This window comes from Anopheles merus, unplaced genomic scaffold (genome assembly GCF_017562075.2).
Source record: "Anopheles merus strain MAF unplaced genomic scaffold, AmerM5.1 LNR4000026, whole genome shotgun sequence".
Lineage (NCBI taxonomy): Eukaryota > Metazoa > Arthropoda > Insecta > Diptera > Culicidae > Anopheles > Anopheles merus.
The window spans coordinates 40,374-67,822 of record NW_024427606.1 but is presented as its reverse complement, the minus strand read 5'-3'; the positions used below and the strand labels follow the sequence as shown (position 1 = coordinate 67,822).

The 27,449-nt window shown below is 36.1% G+C and overlaps 1 protein-coding gene across 8 annotated transcripts in view; it reads right to left on the bottom strand.

Annotated features, from left to right (window-relative positions):
• LOC121601096 (protein kinase C-binding protein NELL2-like) overlaps positions 1–27,449 on the bottom strand; it is a 120,002-nt gene that overhangs the window by 89,017 nt on the left and 3,536 nt on the right. For 7 of the 8 annotated variants that reach the window (XM_041929905.1, XM_041929911.1, XM_041929912.1 and 4 more), the window contains exon 2: positions 26,027–26,813. In XM_041929905.1, the coding sequence (XP_041785839.1) occupies positions 26,027–26,117 (91 nt within the window). In that variant the 5' untranslated portion in view covers positions 26,118–26,813. The remainder of the gene's footprint in view (positions 1–26,026; positions 26,814–27,449) is intronic. The other variant, XM_041929906.1, reaches the window with a different exon arrangement.

The window sequence follows — 27,449 nt, the reverse complement described above, 5'->3', positions numbered from 1 at the left end:
AGCAAATTGTTCTTTATTTATTCTTTGAGATCTGGTTATATGTTCGAAAGCCTGGTTTCTAACGAATTCAAAATACATTTGGATATGTTCCTGTTTTTCTTCCAGAATTTTAGTTAATTTATCAACAATAGTGCCACGCTGATTGGTACCGAATAATAACATTGACGGGGTAAACTGTGTGGAAGAATATACTTCTTCTTCTTCTTTGGCACAACAACCGCTGTCGGTCAAGGCCTGCCTGTACCCACTAGTGAAGTGAGCTTGGCTTTCAGTGACTTTTTATTACCATAGCAGGATAGTCAGTCCTACGTATGGGGGCACGGTCTATTCGGGACTTGAACCCATGACGGGCATGTTGTTAAGTCGTACGAGTTGACGACTGTACCACCAGACCGGCCCAAATATACACTATTGTTTAAAGCATGTTCCATGCAGTACAATTTAGAACTCCAATTAGAATGGTCATCTGGATTTGTTGTTTTGCTTAACATTGGTCGAAACACTCGGTTTACCCTTTCCACTTGTCCATTGGCCTGGGGTGAGGAAGAGGAGTAAGAACAAGAGTGATTACGCAGTCAGATAGAAAATCACAGAATTCATTAGAGAAGCATGTAGCTATCACTGACGATCCTTTTAGGGTGTCTATAGTACGAAAAATATTGCTCCAATGCAATACATACACTTCGACTGCTTCGATAAGTGGGTGCATAAAATTTAGTGAATTTTGTGAATGAGTCTATTACTACAAGTATAAATTTTTTGCGATTTTATCGATGGTAAAGGGCCTGAATGATCAATGTGTAAAGTATCAAATAAAATAGGAATCTTTGTAATACTATGCAAATTGCGTAAAAATTTTTCGTGCTGGTGCAGCATAAACAATATATTTCAAACAGTGTAAAACATTGTGTAGGGGAAGGTAGGTAAAGACGGACACGTTAAGGGAAATGGTAAAAATCTAGGGATATATAAGTGCAACGACCATGAAAATGAAAATATATTATCTCATGTTTTATCAGAATGTGTTGAAACTGTTAAGTTTCCATCGATTGTTGTGTTTTTTCATGAATGAAAAACATGATTTTTTTCGGACGGTTTTGAAATGTTCGGGTAAAACGGACACCTGATATGGGAAAGATGGACACTACGTATGGGCAAAACGATTCTTTTCACCGAACGCAAACGAACTAGTTCGCTCACAATAAATAACCAAACGTGAACGACGATTCTTTCGTTCTTTTTTCATGGGGTTTTTATTACCAAAGAACGTTTGTTATCTATTACATTTACCCACCATAGACGCATACTGTAGCTAAAGAAGTACTCATTCTGCGGTTGAAACCAATAATTTAAAAATATTAAACACTCGGCCCATCTGCTGTCAACACAAGTTATCGCAAAACCGACCAAAAACTAGCATTAAAAAACTAATACGAGCAAAAATGTATCCAGATTTTATTGTACCCTATACCTTGTACACACTCAAGGATTCTATAACAAAACTACTTAAATATGGATCAACATGATTGAACGGGCTCAATCTATTGAATGGCATAGGTATACTTTCCACACAAACAGAACACAGATCGAACACAAATGAGCCAGTTCGAATGCGTTTGATGAATTCAGTTGTGTAGGTACGATTTGGCGAGGTAAAGGCGGACGAGCAAGTTATAATCAGAGAGAGGGCACAGAGCTCTCACTAATAACCTACATTTAAGCCGGTCTCATGGTACAGTCGTCAACTCGTACGACTTAACAACATACCCATCATGGGTTCAAGCCCCACATAGACCGTGCCACCATACGTAGGACTGACTATCCTGCTATGGGGGGAAATCAATACGTCACTGAAAGCCAACCCCACAAGTGTGCTGGCAGGCCTTGACCGGCATCGGTTGTTGAGCCAAAGAAGAAGAAGGTACGATTTACACACCAACAGAACACAGATCGAACACAAATGAGTCAGTTCCTAGGCCCGCAATACCCTTAATCCGCCACTGACTAATATCCGTATATTTCAGATGCTTAGGGCAGTTTTTAATGGAATTAGACCATCGAATGTGATGATCAATGATGATGTGATGATTGATCGTCGATATTTCGGCATGTTGCTATTAAACCATATGTACCATGGAATCATTATTTTTTTTATTGCAGTCAGGATACGTAATATATTATATTTAACCCCGTATTTTTGTTGCGCAGTCCAAGAAGAAAATGTATGGGTTAAAAAACATTCATATTTTGTTTAATTTAGATTTTCTACACTATAATGTACCTCAGAAAGCATGTATACAATGACAATTATTTTTATCCCGCTTTTTGTTCTACGGTGCCCACTGTGGACTGTTTCAATTTCAGTAATCTTTCGATACCGTATTCTAAGATATATTACAAATGGAGCTTATAATTCCTAAATTCACGGTCTAATGAACCGCCGTTGGCCGTTGGCCATTGGCCTAGAATTGGTTTATGTACGTGCCCGGACGTTGAAAGCAATATGATATGTTAAAATACTATAAACCTCTGAAATGTTTGAACAGTTAGACGAAAAAGTTTCAATCGTTGCATCGCTGCATACATTGTGTGTTGTGTTGCATGCAGTGTCCTCAATGTATTTTGTATCATTTTTACAACCTTTATTTAGAAACATGAACAAACAAAACTGATTCAAAATTGATGATTTCTAAGAAAATATATAAATAAACAGCGATCATTGGTAATAAAAAAGCCGAGTTTCCGAAATTATGACGATATCATGTGCACCTCAAGAGGGCGAATGATAGAGGTTCTTTATTTTAGTTATTTTTAAGTGTTGAATTACTCATGAAACTAGAACTAGAAGCTCCACGCTACGGTCATGCGATGGATATGTACACTATATTTTGTAAAGTACAAGTACAATTAGCCCTAAAAAGGGTTTTGGGTGTTTGCAAATGTTTGTAAAAAATCTATTTGTCAAAAGTCTCCTTTGAATCGTGGACCAAAATCGATATATGCATCGACCATAGAGGTCACAGAGACAGGTCACAGAGGTTAACAGACTATGATCCAAAAATTCCTACAAATTCCTTAGCAACCATAAATCCCTATCTGCCAATCTCCATAAAAATCTCCATCCACCATGTCTACCGAAATCAGACCCAAGAACCCATCTGTAGTCTATCTAGCAACCTTGCTTGTATGTACTGGGAGTTCCGATTTCGTAGCCGATTCCAGAGCCGAGTCTGATTACTCCCAGTCTTTTTGATCATATCAATTCAGGTTATATTCATGTAGTCTTAAGCTCGATGTCCCAAACATGAATAATTATTTTGTTGAATTGAATGAATTCACACACTTGCAAAAACGGATGTTTTTGAAGACTTTTCCACATGTTTGTATCCAAATATTTCCTTAATATTTATTTGTTTATTACCTTTTACTTGTATTTACAGGGTTTACCAAGTCGCTTTGCGATTTGAGCTGCAAAATTCATCTCACTTGAGACGTATCTCTATTTTGGCGTGCTACTTCGTTTGGCCCGAAATAATTTTCTATTCCGCCGCACTTATTTTCCTCTATTATATGAAGTAGTGATGGGTAAAGTTGGCAAAAATCCGGAGTCGACTCCGATCCGACTCCGATAAATTCGGAATCGACTCCCGAAGGTAGGTCCGCGCTGCAATATCCGGAGTCGTTCGGAATCGTCCGGAGTCGTACGGAGTCGCCCGGAGTCGCCCGGAGTCGGAGTCATCCGGAGTAATCCGGAGTCGTTCGGAGTCGTCCGGAGTCATCCGGAGTCATTCGGAGTCGTCCGGAGTCGCCCGGAGTCGGAGTCGTCCGGAGTCGTTCGGAGTCGTTCGGAGTCATTCGGAGTCGTCGGAGTCGTTCGCAGTCGTCCGGAGTCGCCCGGAGTCGGAGTCGTTCGGAGCCGTTCGGAGTCGTTCGGAGTCATTCGGAGTCGTCGGAGTCGTTCGGAGTCGTCCGGAGTCGCCCGGAGTCGGAGTCGTTCGGAGTCGTTCGGAGCCGTTCGGAGTCGTTCGGAGTCGTTCGGAGTCGTTCGGAGTCGTTCGGAGTCGTCTGGAGTCGCCCGGAGTCGGAGTCGTCCGGAGTCGTTCGGAGTCGTTCGGAGTCGTCCGGAGTCATTCGGAGTCGTCCGGAGTCGTCCGGAGTCGCCCGGAGTCGTCCGGAGTCGCCCGGAGTCGGAGTCGTCCGGAGTCGTTCGGAGTCATTCGGAGTCGTCGGAGTCGTTCGAAGTCGTCCGGAGTCGTCCGGAGTCGGAGTCGTTCGGAGCCGTTCGGAGTCGTTCGGAGTCGTCCGTAGTCGTCCGGAGTCGTTCGGAGTCGGAGTCGTTTGGAGTCGTTTGGAGTCGATCGGAGTCGTTTGGAGTCGTTTGGAGTCGATCGGAGTCGTTCGGAGTCGTTCGGAGTCGTTCGGAGTCGTCGACTCCGGACGACTCCGGTCGATTCTGGAAGACTCCGGAAGACTCCGAACGACTCCAACTCCGGGCGGATCTAGTGGTTCCATTTTGCCGGAGTCGGAATCGAACTAACAATAGTCGGAGTCGGATCGGAGCCGTGGGTGCGCTCCATACAGCACATCACTAATATGAAGTATTTTCACGGGGATGTTAGTTGAAGACTTCTACTTTTTTTACTTTAAAATTATGACAAACAATAATATCATCTTCAAAACTACTCTGATATTTATATTAGTTAGTCCGGAACGTAGAGCGCTTGGCCCAGGTTGTGTAATACACAGATGACCACCCAATATAGTCAATGGGCCAATAATAACTAATATCAAATGATTTTAGCACCATATTGGCCAATATTGGCATGCTACGTGTTCATTTTGCTATGAAATGAAGGCTGTCCGACTTTCAGTGAACCGCATTTATTTATTATACATTTTATATCTTTTATCATATTTATGCATGGTGTTCAGAGATTCAAAAGATATCGGTGTCTGACTTTAGGAGGCCGCCACTGTGCATATTGCCAACGACTTAACAGTCGCACCTCATAATAAACATAAACATTTGTTTAAACGAAATAAATTATTAATGGTTATTGTCATCTCGTGTGTGACATGATGACACGTAACTCTCTCTGGTTAAACATTTCATCAAGCACAACAGGTGTCTCCTATTGGATGATAAAATACGATCAGCCAGCGTGTCTCAAAATTGATCAAATATAAAGTAAAGAAGGGTAATCTCTTATTTCGTTTATAGGGCGGCACATAAAATGACACACAAGGGTGTTTATTTCTTGATCATATCTCATTTCGTTTCATTTTCATCCTCACTTCACATTGAACAACCTGTAACAGGATTCCAAAATAAAGGCAAGCGACTCATCTCGTATACAGGATCTTCAGCCTACAGTTCGTCAATGCGGTTTAGATATTTTACCACTTAGTTATGCGTTGTTGTTTCCGCGTGCTCACCACCAATATTTATTCTCACAAGTCAACGACAGCGTAGTAAAGCGCCATAAAATAATAGCCCGACGGCCGTATAGATAAGGACTCGTTCGGATTCCATTCGACAGCCTGACGCACCGTTAACTTATGTAAAAAGGGCACAAAAACCTGTCAAAGATCAAGACTCTCACACTGTTGAATACGATCATCCCAATGCAAACCATCATCACCAGGTTTCCTATGTTGCTTTACCATTCAATTTGACGAAAAAAAACTGGCTTCTTTTATGGTCAGAAACAATCTGTTGTTGATGACATGCCTTGTTCAGTTTGTAGGCTCCCCGTATAACAAAATACAATAAAAAATGAAAAAAAAAACTCCCAGCACCGTTGAACCTTTTAGCAAAGCAAACAACGAAGCCAAGCACGTTTTCATCGTATCGATACATTTCTCCAGCTCCGTCTCTTTCGCTTTCTTTTATTCATTTTGTCTACATCTTTGTTTTCTCTACACCCTCGATACAAGTTTTGCTGCGGAGTTTTAAGTCCAGAATATAGTATCTTAAGCTTAAATTCTGATTAATGAATCGAAAATTAAAACAGTGGTACTGTTTCATGCTTATCATCGGACAAACAATGCCAATAACAACATTTTTATTTTTAGCAATTACAACATTTTAGCATATTTTAATAGGTGTTTTTAATAAACTCATTTTCTGTTCGGAAATATATTTCAAAGGTAAGGATAGATAAGCATACTTTGGTAGATCTTTTTCAACCAAACCAAGGTATCCACCGCTAGACGGATAGCAAGATTCTTTGATTGTAATATCTTGACAAGCCAAGTGTTCTGACGTTGGTATATTACCTATAACACCTATACCTATACCTATAACACCGAACGACTCCGAACGACTCCGGACGACTCCGACTCCGGGCGACTCCGGACGACTCCGAACTACTCCGGATATTGCAGCGCGGATCTACCTTCCGGAGTCGATTCCGAATTTATCGGAGTGGGATCGGAGTCGACTCCGGATTTTTGCCAACTTTACCCATCACTAGTCTGAAAGCCTTTAACTCGCGTATAACATCACCCAGGTTAAAGGTAATACGAATCAGTTATTACTTATTAGTATTAGTATTTATTACTTTTTTGTTGATGACATGACATAAATTGCATTCATTTTCATGGATATTGAACGATTGAACTGTTGCTGATACTATTATCTACTACTATTATCTATTATCTATCATGTGTACTTTTATCTACTGTCAAATATCTACTATGATTAAGAATAAACGATAAACAGATAAATTTACATTATCTTCTAAATTATATTACATACTCATGCACTCTTATAACATTTAAAGTTATTGTTATTACTTACTTACCTACTTACCTACTTACTTACTTACTTACTTACCTTACTTACTTACTTACTTACTTACTTACTTACTTACTTACTTACTTACTTACTTACTTACTACTTACTTACTTACTTACTTACTTACTTACTTACTTACTTACTTACTTACTTACTTACTTACTTACTTACTTACTTACTTACTTACTTACTTACTTACTTACTTACTTACTTACTTACTTACTTACTTACTTACTTACTTACTTACTTACTTACTTACTTACTTACTTACTTACTTACTTACTTACTTACTTACTTACTTACTTACTTACTTACTTACTTACTTACTTACTTACTTACTTACTTACTTACTTACTTACTTACTTACTTACTTACTTACTTACTTACTTACTTACTTACTTACTTACTTACTTACTTACTTACTTACTTACTTACTTACTTACTTACTTACTTACTTACTTACTTACTTACTTACTTACTTACTTACTTACTTACTTACTTACTTACTTACTTACTTACTTACTACTTACTTACTTACTTACTTACTTACTTACTTACTTACTTTTACTTACTTACTTACTTACTTACTTACTTACTTACTTACTTACTTACTTACTTACTTACTTACTTACTTACTTACTTACTTACTTACTTACTTACTTACTTACTTACTTACTTACTTACTTACTTACTTACTTACTTACTTACTTACTTACTTACTTACTTACTTACTTACTTACTTACTTACTTACTTACTTACTTACTTACTTACTTACTTACTTACTTACTTGCTTACTTACTTACTTACTTACTTACTTACTTACTTACTTACTTACTTACTTACTTACTTACTTACTTACTTACTTACTTACTTACTTACTTACTTACTTACTTACTTACTTACTTACTTACTTACTTACTTACTTACTTACTTACTTACTTACTTACTTACTTACTTACTTACTTACTTACTTACTTACTTACTTACTTACTTACTTACTTACTTACTTACTTACTTACTTACTTACTTACTTACTTACTTACTTACTTACTTACTTACTTACTTACTTACTTACTTACTTACTTACTTACTTACTTACTTACTTCCTTATTTACCTACTTACCTACTTACTGACTTACTTGTCAACCATCGACATTTTTTTATGATATTCGCAGTAACCGACTGTCAAAATCATGTTTCGAACATGATATTCATGGTTACTATGACACGAATTTCCAAGAGCGACAATCATTTGTCTATTTTCGATGAAGGTCTAGTTCACTTGAAGTACGAAAAAATAAAAAAAGTCTAATGACTGTACTCGAAAAATATCTCGAGACAAACGACATTTTTCCGTGATTGTCGAATTAAAGCGTGAATCTAGAATGCAATGCTTCAAAAAGTATTATTTTATAAAATTTTATGTCAACGACTATTAATGTTCTTAACACTGTTTCCGATAATACAATTTGTTTCATTAAAGATTTATAGATATTAAATTAGCATTTTTTCATTTGTTCTTATAACCTTTTTTTCGTTTTTGCTGATAACCGATGTAATACTGTTGGAAATATCTAAAAAATCCTCGTTTAGAGTTGATCCATAGTACTTATTATGCTTGAAAAATTTGCTTTTTTCATCGACTGCTGACGATTTCTTACAAAGGACATAATTGACAACTTAGTTCCCTAGAGATAAGGCAAAGCGGAGCAAAAAGGTACTGTGAAGGATTTTGCTTTGTATGTAATTGGGTAAACCAATTTATACTGATAATTTGACAGTAATCGATGCTTCAACGTCTTATTCATGAAACAAAAGTGATAGCCGATGTATTAACAACAAATATAATTGAACCTATAAAATGAAATCAACAGAAAGATATAAAAATTGTGCGGGGAAAAATGCGGGGCTTTGATTTAAGCTCTTACATCTAGGTTTAATTGTAAGGCCGCGGGGCCACGGGGCTTTCTCAAGCTGAGAAAACATTCTCAAGCACTCATTTAAGTTTCTCAAGCACTCAAAACTTGTTCTCAGACGCGAGTTCGTGGCCGTCGTCAATTTTTCTCACTCTGAGAATCTGAAAAAGCCACTCAAGCTTTATTTGAAGCTTTAAATAGAAAATAAGCTTTTAATCGCCTTTTTTTTCAATTACAAACATTGAATACATTTTCCAAAGTGATTACCGAAAAACAAATAGCACAATTGCTCATATTTCAGTTAGCCTATCGCTGCATCGTCAACTTTCTCAAAGATTCTCAAAGATTCTCAAAACCGATTTTGTTCCGATTCGACAAACGCTGAGAACGAGGATTTATCAAAAGCACTCATGAGTGCTTGAGAAAATGAGTGTTGAGAATCCCCATGGCCCCGCGGCCATACGCGAGTCCGTGGCCGCCGTCAATTTTTCTCACTCTGAGAAACTGATAAAGCCACTCAAGCTTTATTTGGAGCTTTAAATAGAAAATAAGTTTTAGATCGCATTTTTTTCCAATTATAAACATTAAATACATTTTCCAAAGGGATTGCCGAAAAACAAATAGCACAATTGCCTATATTTCAGTTAGCCGATCGCTGCATCGTCTACTTTCTCAAAGATTCTCAAAGATTTTCAAACCGATTTTGTGCCGATTCGACAAACGTTGAGAACGCAGGTCTCTCAAAAGCACTCATGAGTGCTTGAGGAAGTGAGCGTTGAGAGACCCCATGGCCTGTAGTACTGAGCATATTTTGACAAACCGCCTTTCAGCATTAGCATCAGTTAGCATTAGCGACTCCGATCCGTTGGTGCAACGATTTAAAATCGGAGCGAATCAAAAGTCCATAAATTGCTTGCACACATTCATACCACACACATGCCCATCTCACCCCCCCCCCCCTCTCACCCTGTCCCATGTCTCCTTCTCTTTAGTTCATTACAAAATTTGACTAGGGCTCCGAGTAAAAAATATATTTTTTGCATTAAAACATGCCCTGCTATCGCAAGCCTGCGACGCGAATAGCAGTTTTCGCGTGAAACCAGCTGTCTGGCTCCGAGTACAAGCAGACAGACACGGAGCGTAGCTTTAAAGAGACGTGTGCTTGGTGTCAGTCGATTTTTCCTGATAATTTCTCCGGCTACGGACCACTGTGTTGATATTGTGTTTCGGGGCCTTTAAATTTTTGTCTGGATGTGTTGTTTGCTTGTAGTTGTGTAACGGGTTTTCGATGGTGGTCAAGCGCAGCGTTCTGTGCATTCGATTCTCGAAGAAAATGTCTCCGCGCAGTTTCGGTGTGCTCGTGCACTGGCCATCCACACTGGCAAAGAATTATGTTTCTCGCTCTACCCAATGCCTTGGACCAACGATGATTAAATTGTATTGCAGCGCTGAACGCTGAAACACACGCGCACAGCTGAAATCAGAAGCGGAGTGCGCGCACAGTGCGGAGAGCGTGCACAGTGCGAAATGTGCACCGCACATTGAGATGTGCGTGCGTGTACTCACAGCACACTTAATTGTGCTATTTTACCCAACACTAGTTGAAACAATGAGCTGGAAGATGTGCGCTTGAAAGCGCGAACCGTGAATTGCCAACCTTCGCTATTTCGCTCCTGGGAGCGCATCACACAATCGCTCCTGCGTGCAGCGCTCAGTAAAGTGCGAACCTTCGCTCCTGGGAGCGCATCGCACAATCGCTCCTGTGTGCAGCGCTCCGTGAGGTGCGAAACTTCGCTCCTGGGAGCGCATCGCACAATCGCTCCTGTGTGCAGCGCTCTGTGCGGAGCTACCTCTTTTTCCTGTGGGTAGTGCGGGAGCGCACACAATAAGAAGAGCGGAGCGATTGAGGTACCTCTTTCGCTCTTTACCCAACACTACGTATGCGAATGACCGCACATTTCACCTTATGCCCAAAACCTGATTTTTTTACAGGTCAAAATTTGTGCAAAACACTCCTGCGTTTTTCGACGGAAATGCCTCACATTTTAAAAATAACGGTTGAAAAAAACTATTTCGACGCACGAGTTAGCAGTAGTTTGAAGTTAGCACTAGTTAGCTTGGAATGTAAACAATCAAGCACACGAAGAATAAGCTGTTTTGCATATTATGTTTACTAGTAACGTCATTTCGAAATCGTGCTTATATTTTAGGCCTCATCCTTGCCATAACATTTCATACATTTATGGATTTTTTCAAATGTTTTTGAAGTAAAAATCACATATAAATATCCTTAAAAAAGTTAAGAAAATAGTGCACATGTTTATATTAAAATTATATGTTTTAACTCTGATTATCTCTCTGGTATCGAAAAGTATTACTATTAAGTAGTTGTATAAAAGTTTGTCAACCAACACAATTTCTAAAATTCATTATTTATACTTATATGCTTTGTTTCTCTTTATGATTACATTTTCATAAAATAATTTATCGAATCCATGGAAACACATACCTTTAAATATGAATAGGCCTGGGGCAACTCCGACTAGATTTTGTAACAACGTAAAAGCATTTGAACGACATAATAATGTTAGGTTGAAGATCCTTAAATTTTTGTACTAATAGACTGATGTGTTCTGTACATGCTATATTCAATTCAATGAACGGGGAAAACAATCATCTTTTTATATATTTTTTATAATAATTGTGGAATTACCATACCGATAAAGATTTTCTCACTCCAGGATGCTCAAGTAACCTGTTTTACACCGTTTAAGCACATTACTTTATTATGTTTATGCTGGAATATTCCTAACAACAGGTGTGAAATAAGAATAGCACCGCGTGAAAACAGATTTTCTTAATTTGTTTTCGGGAAAATCAAGAAAATCCGTAAATAGCCGAGTAAGCCTTGTTGAAAGGAATTTTTCAAAACAATCGATAAGTTTCAAGCATTGTTAAACAAGACGACACCAACGAATGCTACAAAACGTCGCACATGTCAATATTGCAATCACATCGGGTGTTAGCATCCGCACTTGCGAGAAGAAGTATTAGCTTTTTATTAAGCTATCATACAATGCCCTCTCTATTGAACCGTTAGTCCGGAGCGGTTGGTTCGGAACCGTTGACTCGCCGCCGGCTCCGGATCCGTTTGTGCGGAACCGTTGGTGCGGAGCCGGCTCCGGAGCCGTTGGTACGCTCAGAATAAGCGTGAACATCAGTTTGACGTTTGCGATTTAAAATTTTGTTATTGGAGAGGAGTAAATACATAAAAAGTTGGAGAATGATTTTTTTTAAATTTAAATTGAAAAGAAAACGAAATTATCTAGAAGAAACAGTTTGACCCTTAAATTATTTATTTATTTATTATCAGGCGCTACAACCGCTTTGCGGTCTTGGCCTGCCTCGGGAGTGTCCGAAACCGCTCACGGTCTCACGCCTTCGTCTTCCAGTCCGTTATCCCGGCCTTAATGGCGGACGCCTCCACGCCATCTTGCCACCTCAGTTTGGACCTACCACGCCTCCTCTGTCCTTGTGGACGGCCTAAAAAGACTTTACGGGCTGGGTCGTCCCTTTCCATGCGTATAACATGGCCAGCCCACCGGAGCCTGGCGAGCTTGACCCGACAGACAAAGAGAACGAAATTTTCAGGCGAGGGTTAGGTAGAAACACGCGGTGGGGGCCCGGCCCAAGATCGGATCCGAAGTCCGTTGTTTTGGACTCGAAATTAAAAATGGCGGATGGAGCGCTACCACGGAGAGAATGCGCTCTCTTGCTTGCCTTTAAAATACACGAGGCGCTCTCGCTGTAAAGAACGCTCGCTCGCGCTGTTTCATCATACCCCTTCCTTCCCGTTTCTTTCGGCTTGCGCAGAGCTGAACTCCTATTCCAGCGAATTGCGCTGCGTTGGACTGACACCCCTTCCCGCTCGTTCCTTTCGTAGCGCGCTGTGCGCTTTCCTTCACACGGACTTGGTGCACCCGAATCAAAACAAAAACTTCAACACATCAAACTCGGTTTATATTTTATCACTTTTATTGCGAATAAAAGAACATTTAAATACACAGCTCCACACAATCTTGCTTCAAACCACACACATTCATTATATTAAAAAATCGTCGTATTTCAAATAGTCGCTTAACTGCATGAATACCGTTGTTGCTGTTCAATGCAGTAAAAAAATATTGAAATAAAGCAGCGCAAATCACACATTTAAGATAAATGGTGAAAGAAAAGCGCAGCTTCATTTCAATGTGCACAACACTTCAACACTTAGCGAATCTTCGATCGCCCGGGACTTAGGCTAACACGCGCGCGGCCTTTCACGGCGAACGCTTGAGCTGAACTGACGATTTCGTGTGGTGGCAAGAAAGGGAGCGCACAGAGGAACACTCACTGCACTAGTGCGAGCGAGACACCGATACCCGCATGCCGCTGCGAGAAAACCAAACTGAGCGCGCAGGCTGAAAATGAACGCACACATTCACACATGTGTAATTGTGTGAGTGCAAAAACTGTGTAGACACCAAAACACGCTCGCGCCTCCGCGTATTTCCGCGTATTTCCAACCGTCTCCCCATGCTTGTACATGCCCCTCGCCTGAAAGTCGCACACTTTTTCATTCTCATTGCTAGTAGGGGATACACTGCACGACAGTGAGGTCGCCGTACATCTTGTATAGCTCGTCATTATAGCGACTCCTCCATTGTCCTTCCACACATACGGGGCCAAGTATTCTTCTGAGCATCTTCCTCGCGGCTAAGAGGGTTTCGTCAGATTTGGGCAGAGTCCATGTCTCAGAGGCGTATGTGAGTACTGGAACTATATAGGTACTATACAGTCCCAGCTTCGTCCATCGCGACAAGTTCTTTGAACTGGTTCTGAACTGAGGTGAACTGATTTTTCTTCCTCTTCTTCTTCTTTGGCTGAACAACCGTTGTAGGCCTGCCAGTACCACTAGTGGGCTTTGGCTTTCAGTGACTAATTGATTTCCCCCCATAGCAGGATAGTCTATCCTACGTATGGCGGCGCGGTCTATTTGGGGATCGAACCCATGACGGGCATGTTGTTAATTCGTACGAGTTGACGACTGTACTACGAGACCGGCCCGTATTTTTGTCTATTAACTATCGATAAATTGAAGTAATTTGAATCAATAACATAAATTTTCATTCCAAGAATGTTCATTGTATATTTTAAAAACATGTTTGATATGCTACCGTCTAAAATTTATCAACGCTTCAACTGGTGCTATTTTTTTTTGCACCTTTTTTTAGCAATATTCGTGCATTATTGAAAAATATAACATCAATATATTAAAGTTATGTGTGTGAAAGGTGTAAAACAGGTTATTTAGGTTATCAGGGTGTTAGAGCGAAAAAAATCTTCATTGGTATACCCGCAATTATTGAAAAAAAAAAAAAAAAAACACGATGATGCTATTTTATTTTTGCGCAGTGTACTGGGGCGGACCCGTCGTATAGTTGTCATCTCATACGAATTAATAACATGCCCGTCATAGGTTTAAGCATTATATGTACCTTTCTCCACTATAGCTAATATAAGATTTTTATCAGAAGGAAATCTTGAATAAGTTCGTATTAATTAAAACATCTGTACATAATTCATAAACTAGCAGTATTGGAAGAACATATCTATTTAAAAAATTTTCACCTTCTGCTGTAATCAAACTATTCTGCATAAAGAAGACATAAATCAATTATAAAGCGATTAGGGCAATGAGATATCGGTCATGATGAGGGTTATTATTTAGCAATTAGGTTTAAAAAACTTGTTTTATTTTAAATTAGCGTATGTGGTCGTCTCTCAAGAAAGATAATTTACATAATTGCTCTGCATCTTATTGGCTTGCCAACAGTTTATTAATAATAATGATTAATAAACTATGGATATATTTTGGTATCCGCTGAATTTAAATTGAAGAGAATTATTTTTTTTAATCTTACACATAATACATAAACACATTAGCTATTCAAATATCATATTTCTTTCTAGAACTACTTAAAAGGTAAATAAAAGGCGTTAATTTAAAAACCAACATTTTGTAGAAATTGTCCAGTAAACGTAACTTATTTTACAGAACAACAGTATTTTTTCTTTGAAAAGAAACTTGCAATTTCTCAAATGCCGATGAGAAGATAAATTATTTCATTATATGCAGCACTTATTCATACACATGATAATATATGCAAAGATAGCATTATTTGCTCATTGCTAGATTCAAGTATTCAACAGAAGAGACTGCCACGAGAAATGCCAAAGAAATCAATACAACAAACTCTTTCCACTTCGTGACAGAGTTGATCACTCAAGACAGAGAATGTTACAAGATAACTCATGACAAGAAGTGCCGCCCATAGTCTGCAAGGCTGACAAATCACCCGTGAGACTTTCTCATCTGGTCCTGGTATTGATTATTCTTTTCAACTTAGCTGTATCCAACTATTTCCGATGCTTTGGCGAATATTGTCTTCAGGAATAGGATATACTCGTTTTACTTTGGTTTCTTTCACTTGCTGAAGTATTGTACTGTTGTGCAAATGATCATCAGAAGCATTTGCACAAATGCATATCGCGAGTTCATATGAGCCGTCGTGTAAAAAATCACATCAATCATTCTGAATAAGAAGTATCTTTCTCTTTCCACTTGTTTGCACTAGTGAACTGTAGAGTTTAAATTGAGTTGACGAGGCTTGACTTAGCATTCATGTGGGCACGTTGAAAAACACAATTGATGAATGTCATTGTTTACCTGAATCAACCTTGCTCAAGATTAACAGATTTACAGTAATTTGTCAAACTGCATGACGCTGTCAACAACAACAAGATTTGTTTATACAAAAGAAATCAAGTTAATTGTGCATATGTCAACGCGAAGGGAAAGTAAACTTAACAAATGGCTTTGATAATAGGCTCACAGTATATTTTAAACACAGCGAGACTTCTTTAAGATGTACCATTACAATGCACTACCAGCTTAGATAATGAACTATAAATCACGCATTTTGGGGTAGCAAAAAAGGAAATACTGGAAAACTGAGTATATAATATGTTTCTACTGTTAGAATATTAGTAGCAAACACTATCAAAATTGTATGAAGTTCATGTTGGTTCGATCAGTGTTTCATCACTTGCGAGAGTTGAGCAGCTTGGCTTCTAAAATATCTATCTAAAGGTATGCCTTTAAAATCGTTTCCATTAGAAAACATGTTTATATTTTCATTGTATTTGTTTACATTTACACGAATCATTTCACAAAATAAAGAACAATCAGAGGGGTTTGTTCAAATTTATTTTTATATTCCTTTATTTGATTTCGACATTATCAGCAAATCCAAACACGCAAAGCATTAGGGTAAATGTACCTTAGTAGTGGTAACGGCAAATTAAAAGTACAGGCGGTCCCCGAGATACACGGTTAATGGGGACCGAAAACGGCCGCAAAATACCGCGTATCTCGAATTTCCGCGTAAGTCGCATCTCGTGATTTCCAGCCAAATTATCACTAATTTTCGTGCAATTTTGCAAGTAGGGGGTTGTTTAAGCCACCAAATTAATTATTTGATATTTTTCAACTAAATTGAACAGTTTTAAACGATTTGAAATGGTATTTCACATTCGATCAATACGGAAATTATTTGGTATTTCACAATGGATGTGTCAAATCAGTACAATTTGCTCAAAGATCTGTCAAATTTGGAAAACCGCGTAACTCCGCATCCGCGTATAAGAGGTACCGTGTATCTCGGGGACCGCGTGTAATTAAGTTATTTATGTTAGTGTGAAATGTTCTTTCGCCTTTTACAAAAGGTTTAAAAGATATATGGGGCCGTTCCGTTACTTAGTGACAACATTTTTCCAAAATCCTTAGGATTTCATAACGGTAATTATATTTCTTTTAACGTTCTAAATGACCACATAACCACGAAATTACTAGTTTTTCAACATAATTGTTATGAAATGTTATTGTTTTACTAAAATTATTTGCCTTTTGATTTTTGAAAATTATTTCTTTTGATATTTATGCATTTTTAAGTTTTTTTTTTAACCATAATGCCATTATAGGTACACAAAACAGGCATGTTCCTACAGTGGTTATAGTTATAAAATCAATAAAAACAGGTCGTTTTAGATTTTTCCGAGGATATTTTCGACATGTCGTACTGTTTTCACTGAAATAAGCAAAAGGAATGAGATTTATGTGGGTAATTTACCAAACATAGGCCAAAATTCGCTTATGAATGAAAAATTGACTTCAAGTCAAGCACACTTTTCCGGGTGCGGATTGACGACAGGTGTGATGCAGTACTTTAGTCAATACACAGTTTCTTCTATCAAATTTATACATTTTTTACGATCAATTTACGCAAGAAACCAATATTATGGCAGTAATTTATGCTATTCATATGAAAACAGCTTTTCATTGATTCAGTGATTCAACTAAGTTTCATTGATATTATACACTGTTTTGAAGGTAGCTTTGTTTACCACCACTGTAAGAATACAATACGACGACTATAGGAATCATTCCTCCATTATAGGTACAACGAAGCAGTCACAAAAATATGTAATTTTTCGTAAATTTTATGTGTTTCATGGCAATAATGGTTTTGATTGCGACATATTCCAATTGCTATGAGTTAAAATATTCAGAAATTGTCCTTCCTGACACTTTAAATCCATTAAAACTTATCGGTACCACTATAAATTACACCAGTATTGGTACATTTACCCTATACAGGGTTTTCCAAGTCAGTTTCGAATGTAAACATTGTTACTCGCCGCATGCAAAATGTTGTTCCACATCGATATGACATTTCATTTCCATCATAATAATTGTTAATTTCTACAGCATGATTTTCAACACGACTTAAGCTGGATTGAGTTTGACTTTGTTATGTGTTGAAAATCATGTGTTGAAACTGAAAATTTATTTTGAAGCAATATACCATTTGATAGCTGTTGAAAAGCATTTAACATGCATTGAATAACTATGTGCACATTCGAAAGTGACTTGGAAAACCCTGTATTTATAGCTTGTAAGATGTTTCTGAACAGCTGTCACGTTGTATATTTACATCAAAATGAAATTTCAATTCTTCCTCATGATTTTCAGCACATCTCAAAGAACTGTTGAACTCAGTTCAGCTTGTAATGTATTGAAAATCATGTGGGAGAACTGATAAATATTTGTGATGCAAAACATTTGACATCTGTTGAAAAACATCTCGCAAGCAATGAAAAATGTTGTTGACATTGTAAATTGACTCGGAAAACCCTGTAAAAGTATCATAACTAATTCCAAACAAAAAAACGGAAAAGCTTTTATGCATGCTAGTTGTACACAATTGTTGAAATTAAATATGGCGAAACGTATTTGGAATTTGGGTATGGAACACACAACACAGATGAATATTGACAGGCTGAAATTTCAGCTTTCTAGTTGAAACTAAAGAATATTTTTGTAAAACTACCATTTTTGCATTTGACTATTGACCTCAGTCGGCTCTTATTTTGTTGTTGTTGTAATGATAGAGATATAATTGCGGTTTGTGTCGTCTGTGCTTACGGGGCGTTCTACCCGTAGGGGTGTATATGAATGAGTGAGTGAATTTGTATGAAAATATACGTATTAATTCTTCTAATTGAAATCATTATAATATTCAATATGAAAATCAGTTAATTCTATGTTGAAAATATGCTCCCGAATAAAGAACTTAAAACTGTACAAGGTCACCAAAAAATCCATAAACGCAACGAACAAAAAAAAAGAAGAGGATAAAATTATACAGGGATTTGGAACCTCTTTTTGTTAATGAGGAAGAATTTATGCTTCCGTCGAAAAGTTATCTATTCAACTCAAACCGGTCAAACTGAGCTTCAAATAAAGGTGGTTGATGTCTAGATGTTGGTAGGCTTTTGAGGAGTAAAGCCGCGGAGGTATAACATTTTCAGTGAGGAATGGGATCGTCAATTATGCCAAGTTCATTCTGATAACAGGCACAACATTTACAGGTATCTACATTTACAGGTATATCTGTGATCACTAGGTATATATAATTTAGTAATTTTGCAACATCACTAGCACCAATGCGTTTATTCAGTCGAGTGAATATGTTATTCGGTTCACTGGTGCAACAATAATAGAACTGTAGAAGAAGATTAAGGCATTAAATTCGTAACTGAGATAGATTAAAAGAAAAATTTCGAGATACTTATAAAGTCTAGTGTTGTGCACAAAGCACAAAACGTAAATTCAATGCAATATTGACAATCATCATCTTACTCATAATAGTTTAATTCGGTACCTCAGAATGTATTATTGGATTCAATTTTTGATGATATTTTTATATGTAATATAAGGCCTACTATGACTTTCAATTTTTTATCAGAAATGACAAAATCTTAAGCTTATCATTGTACTTAGGAGCGGTGTAATTATCATATGTTATTTTAATTTTAGAATGGAATTAAGGATTTTCAATATTTACTTGAAAACAACAAAACAAAAAGTTTATCATGCTACGATTACGGAGCCTACCTTCGCTTACTCAAACGACAGCTGTTTCAGGGTAAATTTTTCAAAAGCTTTTCAACAAGCCTCAATTATCGCTGGAATTTTATTGAACGAAATCGATACACCATAAATATAAATTAAAGTCAGACATGTTATTCAAATGATAAACGGACTGCTGCTAAGTACAAAGATATTGAAATAAAAAAAAAGAATTATAGTCATGATTAGAATTATCATAAATATCTTCAAAATTGTCATTGACCTTAAAAAAAAACTTTTAAACGGACGGTCCTGTGGTACAGCCCTCGAGGACCATACTAATATAAATCCATTAAACTAAACCCAAGTAACATTGGGCCCAAGACACAAATATTTTATAATTTTGATATTCGATTTTTGTTTAGCATTCTTCTATTGCTTGAAATAAATTTTGACCGCGTAGAGTACAGATGAATGCACTTAATTTAAACTATAGAAACAAAAAAATGGGGTTTGTTCAGCCTGGTCAAATCGCCTACTGCTTAAAATCGCTAGATTTATGCAATGCTCTGCACCTTTTTGCTCAGTAACAAACAGAAACTTTTTCTAAAAGCAGCCATATTTGAAATCACCATTGGTATGGTTCTTTCGTTGTAGTTGCCAGAGACAGCATTTTTCTTCAATGAAATCGAAAAAAAACTTTGCTAGCATTTTCTTCCACTTCGCATTGCTTTGCACTTAATTTGAGCTCTTTTTCGAGATAAGCTTGCAAGTAAATCGATTAAGTTGATTGATTTTTTTATCAAATAATAAAGCATATTGCATTACATTAATTTACGAATTTACGCTGAACGCATTTCAAAATCATGATCATGTATTTTTTATATGACAAAAATATGTTTGTCAACAATAAACATGAGATTATTAACATAAACAATCGACAATAAAAAACAAGAGTTTTTTTTACTAACAACTTACATTAGTTTTTGTAAGCAATTAGATTAATTGTTTGTATTAGAAACTATGTCAACTGACTAATAACCATATATTGCGAGTCGAATTTCCGCAGTTGAACAACAAAATTAAACGAATTTCACAACATTATCTAACGCACGCCATCTGGTGGCTGGCATCAAACCAAATGATCTGTAGAATACCTCGATATAGCTTACTGCTAAAACGTTCCATCCCAAGTTACCAGTGACTGAACAAACCTTTTTCATGTTCATTCGTCGTTAGTTTGGTGGGAAGGCTGATTTACATACTTGTGAAATTCATCGCTCAGATCTTCTAATTTAAATCACAACCATTTTGCTTCACTTTAGATTTAGGGCATTGGAGTTTGTCTAATAGAAGCAAACACACAAAGGCAGATAACAACGTTGGCGAATATTAACGTATTAGTTATAATATTATAACAATAATACATAATATTGTATTAATATTCAATATTTATCATCTTAGAACTTTTATAGGAACAAATATAAGAATCGCGTTATTTTCCATTCGAAGCACCATAAATCGTCTTCAATCTGAATATTGTACGGCAAGTCTTAAAACAAATAAAAAAACACAACATAAAACAAGGGAGGAATATGAGACAATTAAATTTGTTGATCTCTTTGTATTCTTCATATCGTTGTTGTTCATATCGTACCTTTCCAGACTCTAGCAATATAAAAATGTAGCCAAGCTTCAGCGAATACATTAAAAAAAGATCCGATTTTATTCGTAACACATTATTTAAATATTCAGACTGTTTCAAAACCTTCTCCAACGAAACAACATTGAACAGCATTAGTGAAATCACTACAACGCATCTCACCACCTCAACGTGTTTTTTTCTGAATATTCGTTCGTTCGTCTAGAGATAAGAAACTAACGCTACGTTATAGCAGAGATTTCCAAAAGCTTGATATCACCAGACGGAGCTAAAAAGAGTTTCAACGGAATTGGAACTACTTCGAGCAGCATTTAATATTTTATTTAATTAATCTTTCGAATCTTTTTATTTTTTATTTTTATGAGGACCGCAATTGAATGATTTGAATCCTTAAATACTTTTCATGAAATATATTTTCATGAGAAGCGCCATTGTACGTTTTCATAAAATATGTGTTCACACAATACATTAAATACAATAATGCTTATCGTAAAACGAATTTAAATATTCTCATCACTTGATCACTCATTTGAATACATACTTATACATACATATAAATATACATTATATATATATATATATATATATATATATATATATATATATATATATATATATATATATATATATATATATATATATATATATATATATATATATATATATATATATATATATATATTAATATATATTTATATACATTAAATTAATTTATCTTCATTATTATAGTACCCTTTGTACTATACTATATAATATATTTCATTTATATATAAATGAAATATTATATATATTTCATTTATATATGATACAAAGTTTTGGATTTGGGTTAGTAAACTCTTTTGATATTTTGATATATTTGCTTAAAGCCGTAAAGAAGCACAATTTTTGCTAAGATTAAACCGTCTATATAATAATCAATCTACGTCAGACAGTTTTTTGGAGTGTTTTATGTCAATATATACCTATTCTCTATGTTGTGTGATGTGCTTAAGCGTATTCATATTTATTGTTCAGTTTCAGTTACACTACGAAGTCCTCAAAAGTTGAATTCTTAAGAGAAAAATGAAATGAATGAATCTGAAAGCTAAATTGCTAGCGATTATGCAGCGAGTTTCGTTGTAAATTGGGTATATACATGGAATTTAACATAAAACCGACTTTAGATAAAATGAAATACTTATGAATTACTTGAGCAAAAACATTATGGATAACACATGTTACTACTGTTCAATAGATGCGCGAGTAGAACTGAAAATTTTGATATTGAACAGCGAGAAAAATGTCGTTGGTTAGTTTCGCATCATTTTTTTTTGCAATACAATTTAACGTGATAAACAATTGTAAACGTTCGCTTTGATATTCTTTTACGTGTAATGAGTGATTTTGTTTCAAAATTGCATGCGTGTCAGCTATATGTTTTAAGCAGTTCGATACTTGGATCATCTTTAATACAGTTTGCCGCGTTGTTGAAAGTTTTTTGAATAAATTTTTCATTCTATTCCTTAGAACCAGCATTAATAACATAACAGCTACGATACGCATACATATGTGGTCGGTGGTACAAATGTGTTAGTTTATAAGAGAATGAGAGCTCAAAAAGAAGCTATTGGGCAGCAGCATTACGAACCGCTAGTATGAATTCAATAGGCAGTGATAGCATTCGATTAGCATATTGTAGTTCGACTGAATTTTGGCCAATTGGTAGCAACTATGATTCAATATAGCCCATGCTATGATACTTTCTGAGGAGCCGGCATTTTGAAATAAAATGCTACAAACGATTCAAATCAATCCCCATCAATCGAATATTCATAAGCCAGCAGCGAACAAAATGTGTGAAAATATCAAACGATTTTTATCCACTCTCTTATCTTATGGGAATATTCTATGGTTTTCTTATACTACATAATAGTCATATTGAAAATGCACACAATATGCCTTTCATCCATAAATGATTACTTCAATCCTGTAAATCAATCAAAGCACGAACGACAAATAGATTATCGATCACTATAGAGAGATAAAACACACAATTATGTATACAACCACCAACACAGTCGGCTTCTTAAAATAGTGTGTTTTATTTTTCTCCATGTTTACTTATGTATATATATTTTTTAATTAATTATATACATTTTTTTCAACGTAAATATGTTGTGTTCAGTGCAGTCGTGTGGTACAGTCGTCAACTCGTACGACTCAATAACATGCCCGTCATGGGTTCAAATCTAAAATGGACTGTCCCCCCGTAGCAAGGATTTGACTTATCCGGCTTATGTGGCAATGTATTAAGTTGTTGTTGCATGTCCGCGTAGGACGTTACGCCTAAGAGAAGAAGAAGATATTGTATTGAATCATCCTTCAAATCAACAATAGTTTAGAACGCGTTGAATTATTCTTTCGTTAATCATCATAATCATTTATTTGTATCTTCTGTTTCTTGAGTATCAGTGACTAATTTATTATCCATAGCATATTATCCATAGCATCTTTCTCTTTCTCTTTCTCTTTCTCTTTCTCTTTCTCTTTCTCTTTCTCTTTCTCTTTCTCTTTCTCTTTCTCTTTCTCTTTCTCTTTCTCTTTCTCTTTCTCTTTCTCTTTCTCTTTCTCTTTCTCTTTCTCTTTCTCTTTCTCTTTCTCTTTCTTTCTCTTTCTCTTTCTCTTTCTCTTTCTCTTTCTCTTCTCTTTCTCTTTCTCTTTCTTCTCTTTTCTCTTTCTCTTTTCTCTTTCTCTTTCTCTTTCTCTTTCTCTTTCTCTTTCTCTTTCTCTTTCTCTTCTCTTTCTCTTTTCTTTCTCTTTCTCTTTCTCTTTCTCTTTCTCTTTCTCTTTCTCTTTCTCTTTCTCTTTCTCTTTCTCTTTCTTTTTCTCTTTCTCTTTCTCTTTCTCTTTCTCTTTCTCTTTCTCTCCCCAAGCTAAGCGACACTCGAGTTATGCAAAATAAATTAAACTATTGCTGCATGATTTAAATCGTAAAAAAGGCATTTTTCGCGTCACAGAGCCATTATTTTTTGCCATTATTTGATTTGAACTAGGGTAAAACTTAAAAAAGCTACGAATACAGTCGTTCGACGTACAATATCATACGCAACGGTGTCATAATGAAAATTGAGTTTTCGCCCATAAGGTGTTCGCAGGCATATATAGAACATACTTTGATGGATTTATGCGGCATTTAACACAACATCGATTAACGGAATACAAACCACCAATTAAATTACTTGAAAAACAGTCTACTTTTTGCATTTTTTTTTCATGTAGTTCTGTAGTTACTCCTATGTTCATTTATTTAGTCATCCGTTGCAGAAATTCCGCAAAATTGTTCTCAGGACGAATTAATTAGTTGTCTTTATCTTTTGCAGTCGTGTCCTACTGCAAATTCTTGTTGCATTCGCGCCGCTCAGAAGGAATTGAACGAACAGTTTGAATCGATGCGAAGAGGTACATAAAAAGAAAAAAAAAACTGCACTAAATCACGTGTTCTTGTCGTCGCCTTACCACGTTCTTCCACATCGTCCCTTTTTCATCCAATCTCATATTCATATCATGCTTATATTTTCTGTCTCTTCAATGTACACTGCTGGTTTTAGTTTCCTTTTGTTCGATCGATGAATAACCAGCGTGTTAGCGTAGGTTTAATGTACGTCTACAGAAAGAATTATGTATATATGCTAGCTGCAATGCTGTTACATATATATATATATATATATATATATATATATATATATATATATATATATATATATATATATATATATATATATATATATATATATATATATATATATGCTATAATTATACTATGTTCCCATATATTATATATATATATATATATATATATATATATATATATATATATATATATATATATATATATATATATATATATATATATATATATATATATATATATATATATATATATATAACATATATAACAAAACACGAACATTTTAAGCACTGAAAAGTACGCCCCAAAGTACGCTCTTCCAATATACGGTGTTTCGTTTCTCGGCATTTCATATCCTTTCCCGGTTTCTATTCTTCAAAGATTTCCTGTCTCGCTTCATTCCCTGTTATTATGCTCATGCCCAATTCTATGCTCCATACCCCCTTTCTTGTTTGACTCATAGCATGTTGCGATTCGATTTCTTTCGCAAACACGTGGTCACATTTCATACAAACAAAAAAAAACACCCATACATATCCAAGGTTGTTCATGAATGACACTCTCGCGTGCTGTCGGTTTTCGTCCATGCCACAGCACTGTCGTTGCTGTGCTGCTTCAAATACTGCTAGCACAAGGCATTTTGTATAAAAAAAATGATACATTAGCAGTGCTGAAACGCCAGACAGAAACCGAAACCATTGAAACCAAATAATTTTGCGGACTTGAATACAGTAGCTACTAAAAGCTGATTAATATTAAAAGTTTGACTCTTCTTCGCCTAACATCGATTTCACAAATCCAAAAATTAGCAGTAATGATAAAGCTCTTCATACAATTTATACAAACTAAGACAACTCACTGCAGAGGAATCTCACATTTAAGAATTTAATTTAACCTCAGACTTAAAAAAAAAATTAAGATAGATAATATATAGCATACACATACGTGGCAACAATATAGATTGTAATCAAAATTGTTTGATATTTTCAACATATTCTTGAAATATATTACACGTTGCGGATCAAATTCATATTTTTATCGTGAATTAGAAAAATCTTCTTCAACGGAAGAATCACTACTAATGAAAATGCGTAGCAAAAATTTCTAAAAATCTTGTAGGAAGCTGCAAAAGATCTACGTCACCATTAGAAATAGTTGACTTGTTTATACGAGTCGAATCAAATAATTTAGCATTGGTCTGCTTTTTGTAATGAAATGAACCATAAATTAAGCACATTCATTTGAAGAATATCACCTGGAATATATAAATAACACATCGTGAATTCGGCACGTCACTAACGTCCACACAACTTATACAGTAAAGTTTTTTGTCCCAGTTTTATTATTCATCTTAAGACTACATATCATTCCACAAAGGAAAAATTTAGAAAGAAGATCATCGGTAGATTTTGAAACGAAAAAAGAAGGATGTTTATCGGATCAGGTGAAAACTAAGAATCTTACCTGTACCGGGCAATAGCAGGATGGTCAGGATCACTGCCAATGCCTGGACACATCGCCAGGATGTATCGCAATTCCAGAGATGCTTGGTCATGGCAGAGCTACACGAATCGCGGCTGCCTCAGCCGGTCGGGCTCCTTACGATAGAAATTCTGCACGTCGAGCACCATCACAGTTCAACAGTGCGTTGAAAATAAATTGCTTTTCCTGTCGCGCGTTTACTCCACTTCCGTTATATGCGAACCAATTCGACTAATATTGATCAAAACCATTTGAAACAGGCCCACAATTCTCGGCAACGTAATGAAATCTGTCGATCGAATCGATTCCAAACGGAATTCACACACCAAAAATCTTTCAACATAAAACTGCATTCACAACCTTTATCACTATAAATCGAACCTACTTTCTACAGAATATCGACATTACGACATAGAACACTGATGCAAGGAATACAAGGAATACACCAATTCAACCATTGCTTTGTATTTCACAATACACTAATACACAAACATATATACATTTTATAACTTTTTAACAAAATCAAACTTATTGGAATGATATTGGAATACACATAACACACATGGTAAAACACAGCTACACTGAAAAATCACATCCAATCTGAACTAGATTGAGCACGTTTTTGTGAATTTCTTCTAATGTGTTTCACCTTTTTATTTCAACTTTAATTGGTTCTCTGCAGCTTTCTTACGCAGTCCGTTTCTGCGTTTCGATGACTTTATCGGTTGAGCTAATGCTGGAAAATGAGCCTTGTTACCCAAACAAGCTTCTGTAGAACCGGAATAGAACATACAAAAATAAGATTAACGTACTTGTTCCTACGACTTTTTCCATTGCTGTTTCAATCGAATTAAAAAAAAAAATCATTTTTCGTATAATCCTCGTGCCGATTCTTTCATCTATTTTTTCCGCAGTAACCTTATGTACTGCTTGTCTGTATATACATAGCGCTAACAGTACGTCGATGCAGTCAAAAAGCGCTTGCTATCTAGTGGGGAATTTGGCGATGGTTGCTTGTTTGGGTCAACGGTGCCGCTCGATAATTTGCCCGAATAACTCTTTGAGTTATTCTCAGTCTGCGGTTTGTGCAGGTGTAGTTTCTGAATGTTGATTTTTCATTCGAACAAAACCAGTTTTGGGCATTTCTCGTTCCTTTTCATTTTCATTCTCAAACACCGGTACATATTTTTAACATCGTTCGAAGTTTTAAAAGCAATTCCTCGACATTGACTACCACTTCAGTACCAAGTAAATATTTCATGCATTTATTTATCTTTCTTTTACAATTCATGAAACATTTGGCCTGAATTAACATTAGATAGCAGTAAACATTCATTATTATTTCAACATTCCACACATGTTTTTCAAATATCGTTAACATAGCACGTCTAGTTCACTACATAGG